Source organism: Phalacrocorax carbo, chromosome 1 (assembly GCF_963921805.1).
Source record: "Phalacrocorax carbo chromosome 1, bPhaCar2.1, whole genome shotgun sequence".
NCBI classification, from domain to species: Eukaryota; Metazoa; Chordata; class Aves; order Suliformes; family Phalacrocoracidae; genus Phalacrocorax; species Phalacrocorax carbo.
In genome coordinates this window covers 214,105,992-214,112,881 of record NC_087513.1, presented here as the reverse complement: position 1 = coordinate 214,112,881, position 6,890 = coordinate 214,105,992, and the positions used below count along the sequence as shown (strand labels likewise).

Here is a 6,890-nt window from a genome sequence, read left to right as displayed (position 1 = left end):
GCAGGAAGGGACCTGGTGGTGCTGGGGGATTGATTGCAAGCGACCCAAATGTCGTCAGCGTGTCGTTCCAGCTGCTCCACGTCACAGGCCTTTGCTGTGAACATCTTGCGTCTGTCAGCAGCCATGTTCAGCTGCGGTGCTGAGCGCTTGCCAGATGTTCCACTGCGATACTTCCCAGAGCACCGTGAGCGTCTCCACCTGCCAAGTGCGCTGCCCAGTCCAAAAGCCATTGCTGGAGGTGACTGCAGGCCCTCCTTGCTGTGATCAGTATCTTCTCCAGGTGACACGGGTCCTGTCCTTCAGCTCCAGCCATGTAACCCACCAGAGGGACACCACCACCTCCATGGTCCTCACCTCACCGGGAACTGATGTCCTTCCATTCCTCATGGTTCAGTGGTGGTAGAGCAGCTCGAAAGGTGGTTTGGAGACCCCATGTGTATCCTCCAGCCCCACTTCTGCCCCAGTCTGTGCCATGACAGCCCACCTTGCAGTGGCATTGCAATGAGGACAGCTGAGGTGTCTCCCATTACCCCCCTCGTGCTCCCCTTTCTCTGGATGAGGGAGAAGGCTGCACCCTTGCCAGAGCTGAGGGACGACATGAGGGCAGATGTGCCTCCGAATCCTCATGCTGGCTGGGATCACTGGTGTGCTCCCCCATTTTGGGGCACCTGGTACTTGGCCAACACTTTTGTAGATGCCGTGGTTGTCCTTCCCAGAAAAGTAAGAACATTGGAACCAGGAGGGAAGCACCTGGAGGAGCATGGCAACGGTGCAGAGCAGGGTTGGTGCTGAGCCCACGGGAGGTGCAATGGGATGCTTGGATCTCAGCAAACGCAGATTTGACGTCTGGGCAAGCCTCCCACTGACCCGCCATCCTCCTGGGCAGCCCGTCCCCTGCCATGGCTCAGAGGGGGGAAATGCCACCCCACATGTGTCCTCAGGTGTCCACGTGTTGTCCCCAGAGCGGTCTGCTGTCAGATCCCCCAGTGTCTCTGCCTCCCCTGACACCACCAGCGCTGTCCTTCTCCTTGCTCAAACCCACTCGGTGCCCTTTCAGCTGTGGGGTGTCCCTGGATCCAGCCCCCAGCTGCCCCCTGCAGAGCCCCTGGCCCCCGGCTGGCTGCTCGGCCACAGGAGGCTGGAGACCCTGCCCCTGCTGCCCATGGTCAGGGAGGACAAGCTGAAGCCAAGGTGGTCTCGACAGCCAGGAGAAAAGGCCTGATCAGGCAAGAGGGGTTGGGAATCTGCAGTGTAACCCAATTGTAGAGACAGGTTTGGGGCCCCAGGGGCGTTTGCTTTGCAGAGGGGCTGAGCCCTGCAGCCCCGCTGCCCCTTGGGGACGGTCCCCAGGCTCAGCCCCGCTTGGGGCAGCTCCAGGGCAGAAACCCTGATGGGCAGGAGAAAGACGTGGGGAGCTCTGGGGCACGGAGCAGCACCAGCAGCGGCGGTGGGACACCCCCGGGGACATGTTTAAAGAGGACTCTGAAGCTGGTGACTCTCTCCTACATGGGATGATGTCTCCCTCTCTCCCGCCCTCCCTCCCTCTTCTCCCTCCCTTTCCACCTCCCTCCCCAGCGCGCAGCAGTAGGGCTGCGTGTCCCTCTCGCTGTTGCATGTCTGGGCTGTGCGTTGGGCAGATTCACATGCACAGAAAACAGGCATCTCCTTTTGCTGGTGTTACTGTTGAGATAAGGAAGACATTTATTGGGCTGAGGGTGGGTGAGACACAGGAACAAGTTGCCCAGAGAAGCTGTGGATGCCCGATGGTTGGAGAGGGCTCTGAGCTCCCTATGCCGGGGGAAGGTGTCCCTGCACACAGCAGGGAATTGGACTAGATGGCCTCTGAAGGTCCCTTCCAATCCAAACTATTGCATGACTTTGTGATTCTTTGTCCCCTCAGATTGCCCATGATGGCACTGGAAAGTCCTTTCCTGACAGAGCCAGTGTCCCCCTGCCCCACGCTGAGGCACACCCCGAGGGCTTCAGGCAGGGGAAAGCACCACACTGACAACAGCTTCACAGGGATCCTTTTATTACAAAAATTGGGGAAAACACCCTTGGAGTCCAGGTACCAGCTGGAAAAGGGCTTGGCAGTCACAGGGGAGCGTCGGACGTCGGGGCCACCATGCAACGCCGCACGTTCGTGCTGCTCTTTGAAAATAAAGAGGAGGGCACGGGGTGTGTGGCTCTTCTGACGGACCTCCCAGCGTGACCAGGTGCTTCTTCCTATGAGGATAAGGCAGCATCTGGTTCTCCAGTGGTCCCAACCATGGCCAGCGTGCGGTGGGAGCGCTGGGAGGTCCCATGCCGCAGTGCCGGGTGGGCGATCAGTGCTGGGGAAGAGCCCACGATGATCAGCGATGGGGACGTCTTCGTGCCACCAGCATCCATCCTGCAACGGCAGCTGTCCTTAACCCTGAAGGCCTCCCAGGGGGAGACCTAGCCCACCACTCCCGGCTCCATACACCCTGAACCCCTGGGGACTCTGCAGCGAGGGATGCGATGAGTCCCCCCTCCAGCATGGAGATGGAAAGCTGCCAGCATGTGAGGGGACAGCCCCCATTTGAAGGCACTTGCCGGTAGGTCCTCACCCGTGCAGTGTGCGGGACCACTTGGGGACATCACCCACCCCTTGTCCTGGTGGCCCTGGGCTCTGCGTCTCCCCAGCTCTTACCTGGCGCGCGGGGCAGGGTCACCAGCTGGGCTGTCCCTCGCTGGGGGTGATCTGCTCCAGGATCTGGCTGTACCTCCGGGTGAGGGCGTTGGTGTCCCTGGTGAGGTGGGTGAGGACCTGCTGCAAGCCAGCCAGGTGGTGGGACAGGCGCTCCTCCAGCTGGGCATCCATGGCACCGTGGTGGTCCGAGCACGTCTCCGTGTCAGCATGGGCGCTGGTCGGGCTCTGGTCAGTGACACAGGCCAGGCCTTTCTCCACCATGGGCTTGATGGCCTTGAGGAGCTGGTAGCGCTCGTAGAGGTCTGTGCGGCTGCCCGTGGCTGGGGCTGCCCCGTCCTGCTCTGGGAAGACCCCTCGGAGCAGGCTGGGGAACATCACCTCCTGCTCCATCTTCTGGGTGGCCGAGAAGTACTGCTCCATGGCCCTGCTCCCACGGCTCCGGCAGCGCTGCTCTGGGCCCTTCCTGGGGTGCGCCTGCTCCCCGTCCCCACCGAGGGCTTTTTATGCTGGGCCAGGGCACGACCCTCCTCTGCTGTCCTCTCCTGCCAGGCTCAGGCTGGGCTGGACGGCCACGGGGCCGGGCTTGGCTCCAGCCCAGCTGGGGCTCGGCCCCGCTTTGTGCAATCTGTCCTGGCCCAGCCTCCCCGTGGCCTTTGCCTGAGCTGGCCGGGGGTCCCACAGCATCCCTCACACTGGGAGAAGGGCAGCAAGGAGGGGTGGTGTCCAGGGTCACTTCCATTTCATGCCATCCAGTCCCCACCACCTCCACAGCTCCCAAGGCCCTGGGAAGAGCGAGTCCGGCACCTGCCCCCCGTGTAGGCAGGCTGCAGGCAGCACCATGGGAGAGCTGCCTTGATGTAGGCAGTTTTGAGGAGTGAGGAATGAGGCCAAATGATGGGATTTTCTGGTGAAGGAAAGTCCTCCAAGAGCCCTGCCCCAGCTACCCCCTTCTTCAGGGCTGGCCTGAGGGTCCCACACAGCCCACCCTTGGCAAGGGGCCTTGGTACCAACCCCTGCTCAAAGAAGAAGGTGATGATGAACAGGTGATACTTGTCTGAGGGGTGTTTGCCCAAAACTGGTTATGTTAAGGACGAAGATGACCATCAGCTGCATTAAATGGTGACCAGGGAATTACAAAAGAGATTTTGAAATGAGGAAGGGGTCGGGCTGAAAGGAAGCGTGAAAGCTGCCAGCCTGAGGGAAAGACCTTGGAGGGGCGACGGCAGGAGTCAGAGCCTGTCGGGCGCTGCCGAAAGCAGCGCTGCGTTAGGCCTTTCTACACACGGGGAAGATCCTCCCGAGCCTTCTCGTCTCCAGGCTGAGCAGTCCCAGCCCAAAGAGCATCTCTCTCCCCAAATGGGAGATGATCCAGGCCTCTCTTCAGCTCCGTGGCCCTTCCCTGGACTCTCTCCAGTGTGCCCAGGTCTGTCTTGCGCTGGGGAGCCCAGACTGTACCCAGCACCCGCATGTGTGCCCCCAGCTGAGCAGAGGGGAAGGATCCCCTCCCTCCAGCTCCTGCGGGGAGGCTGGTGCCCGTCTTTGCCGTGCGGACACTTTGCTGGCTCAAGGCCAACGTGGCCAAGCAGGGAGCCAGAGCTGGGGGATGTGGGTGTGAATTTGTGGGGTGCTTTCCCCCTGGCACCTGCGCCAGTGGGCGATAGGCAGCAGCAGGAGGGGTACGGCCGAGGCCAGAGCACCCCCGAATGCAAAGGCAGGGGTGTGCAGGCAGGGACCCTGCCCTCCGGGAGGGGCAGGGCTGCTGGCAGCCCACCCACCCTTGGGGGCGTGTGGCGTGTGCTTAGGGCTTCTTGGGACTGCTTAGAGACGGGTATTTGGCACTTCTTCTTTATTTCACACTTTGGGTGAAAACTGTGCTTAATCTCTTGTCTTCCTGGTCCGGAGCCCGTGTGCCCAGGTCACCGCTTTCTGCTTTATTAGATGCCATGAAGCAGACAGAAATGGACCTGCGATCCTGATTTGATTCAACAACGTGAATGGAGAAGTTTGTCTCGCCGTGGTGGCCGGCAGCGGTGCCGGTGCCCTGGGAGCCTTTCCAGGCCGGCACGGAGCCAGCACCCCCCTGCCACGCCGGAGAGGAGAGGGCCTGATGTGCCCCGTCTGCCCTCCTCCTGGCAGGGGCCGGCGCTGGGTTTCCAAGGACAAAGGCCTTTTCTGTGACCATCTCGTGGCTCTTATCAGCCATGCCCAAAACCTGTGGCCAGCAGCAGGACATGATGCATCCCCGGGGTCGGTGTGATGCAATGCCCTGCAATGGGAGCAGGAAGGGACCTGGTGGTGCTGGGGGATTGATTGCAAGCGACCCAAATGTCGTCAGCGTGTCGTTCCAGCTGCTCCACGTCACAGGCCTTTGCTGCGAACATCTTGCGTCTGTCAGCAGCCATGTTCAGCTGCGGTGCTGAGCGCTTGCCAGATGTTCCACTGCGATACTTCCCAGAGCACCGTGAGCGTCTCCACCTGCCAAGCGCGCTGCCCAGTCCAAAAGCCATTGCTGGAGGTGACTGCAGGCCCTCCTTGCTGTGATCAGTATCTTCTCCAGGTGACACGGGTCCTGTCCTTCAGCTCCAGCCATGTAACCCACCAGAGGGACACCACCACCTCCATGGTCCTCACCTCACCGGGAACTGATGTCCTTCCATTCCTCATGGTTCAGTGGTGGTAGAGCAGCTCGAAAGGTGGTTTGGAGACCCCATGTGTATCCTCCAGCCCCACTTCTGCCCCAGCCTGTGCCATGACAGCCCACCTTGCAGTGGCATTGCAATGAGGACAGCTGAGGTGTCTCCCATGCACCCTTGCCAGAGCTGAGGGACGACATGAGGGCAGACGTGCCTCCGAATCCTCACGCTGGCTGGGATCACTGGTGTGCTCCCCCATTTTGGGGCACCTGGTACTTGGCCAACACTTTTGTAGATGCCGTGGTTGTCCTTCCCAGAAAAGTAAGAACATTGGAACCAGGAGGGAAGCACCTGGAGGAGCATGGCAACGGTGCAGAGCAGGGTTGGTGCTGAGCCCACGGGAGGTGCAATGGGATGCTTGGATCTCAGCAAACACAGATTTGACGTCTGGGCAAGCCTCCCACTGACCCGCCATCCTCCTGGGCAGCCCGTCCCCTGCCATGGCTCAGAGGGGGGAAATGCCACCCCACATGTGTCCTCAGGTGTCCACGTGTTGTCCCCAGAGCGGTCTGCTGTCAGATCCCCCAGTGTCTCTGCCTCCCCTGACACCACCAGCGCTGTCCTTCTCCTTGCTCAAACCCACTCGGTGCCCTTTCAGCTGTGGGGTGTCCCTGGATCCAGCCCCCAGCTGCCCCCTGCAGAGCCCCTGGCCCCCGGCTGGCTGCTCGGCCACAGGAGGCTGGAGACCCTGCCCCTGCTGCCCATGGTCAGGGAGGACAAGCTGAAGCCAAGGTGGTCTCGACAGCCAGGAGAAAAGGCCTGATCAGGCAAGAGGGGTTGGGAATCTGCAGTGTAACCCAATTGTAGAGACAGGTTTGGGGCCCCAGGGGCGTTTGCTTTGCAGAGGGGCTGAGCCCTGCAGCCCCGCTGCCCCTTGGGGACGGTCCCCAGGCTCAGCCCCGCTTGGGGCAGCTCCAGGGCAGAAACCCTGATGGGCAGGAGAAAGACGTGGGGAGCTCTGGGGCACAGAGCAGCACCAGCAGCGGCGGTGGGACACCCCCGGGGACATGTTTAAAGAGGACTCTGAAGCTGGTGACTCTCTCCTACATGGGATGATGTCTCCCTCTCTCCCGCCCTCCCTCCCTCTTCTCCCTCCCTTTCCACCTCCCTCCCCAGCGCGCAGCAGTAGGGCTGCGTGTCCCTCTCGCTGTTGCATGTCTGGGCTGTGCGTTGGGCAGATTCACATGCACAGAAAACAGGCATCTCCTTTTGCTGGTGTTACTGTTGAGATAAGGAAGACATTTATTGGGCTGAGGGTGGGTGAGACACAGGAACAAGTTGCCCAGAGAAGCTGTGGATGCCCGATGGTTGGAGAGGGCTCTGAGCTCCCTATGCCGGGGGAAGGTGTCCCTGCACACAGCAGGGAATTGGACTAGATGGCCTCTGAAGGTCCCTTCCAATCCAAACTATTGCATGACTTTGTGATTCTCTGTCCCCTCAGATTGCCCATGATGGCACTGGAAAGTCCTTTCCTGACAGAGCCAGCGTCCCCCTGCCCCACGCTGAGGCACACCCCGAGGGCT

The 6,890-nt window shown here is 61.0% G+C and overlaps 1 protein-coding gene across 1 annotated transcript; it reads right to left on the bottom strand.

Moving 5' to 3' along the window:
- Positions 1 to 2,279: 2,279 nt before the first annotated feature.
- On the bottom strand, positions 2,280 to 3,309 carry LOC135311287 (thyroid hormone-inducible hepatic protein-like). The gene is made up of 2 exons (XM_064440446.1): positions 2,675 to 3,309; positions 2,280 to 2,392 (listed from the first exon to the last, which is right to left on the bottom strand). The coding sequence occupies exon 1, from the start codon at positions 3,092 to 3,094 to the stop codon at positions 2,693 to 2,695; it is 402 nt and encodes a 133-aa protein (XP_064296516.1). The 5' UTR covers positions 3,095 to 3,309; the 3' UTR covers positions 2,280 to 2,392; positions 2,675 to 2,692.
- Between the last annotated feature and the right edge of the window lie 3,581 nt (positions 3,310 to 6,890).

Excerpts from the sequence above, each read along its gene's own strand:
- LOC135311287 (XM_064440446.1), bottom strand. The coding sequence starts at position 3,094 with ATGGAGCAGTACTTCTCGGCCACCCAGAAGATGGAGCAGGAGGTGATG.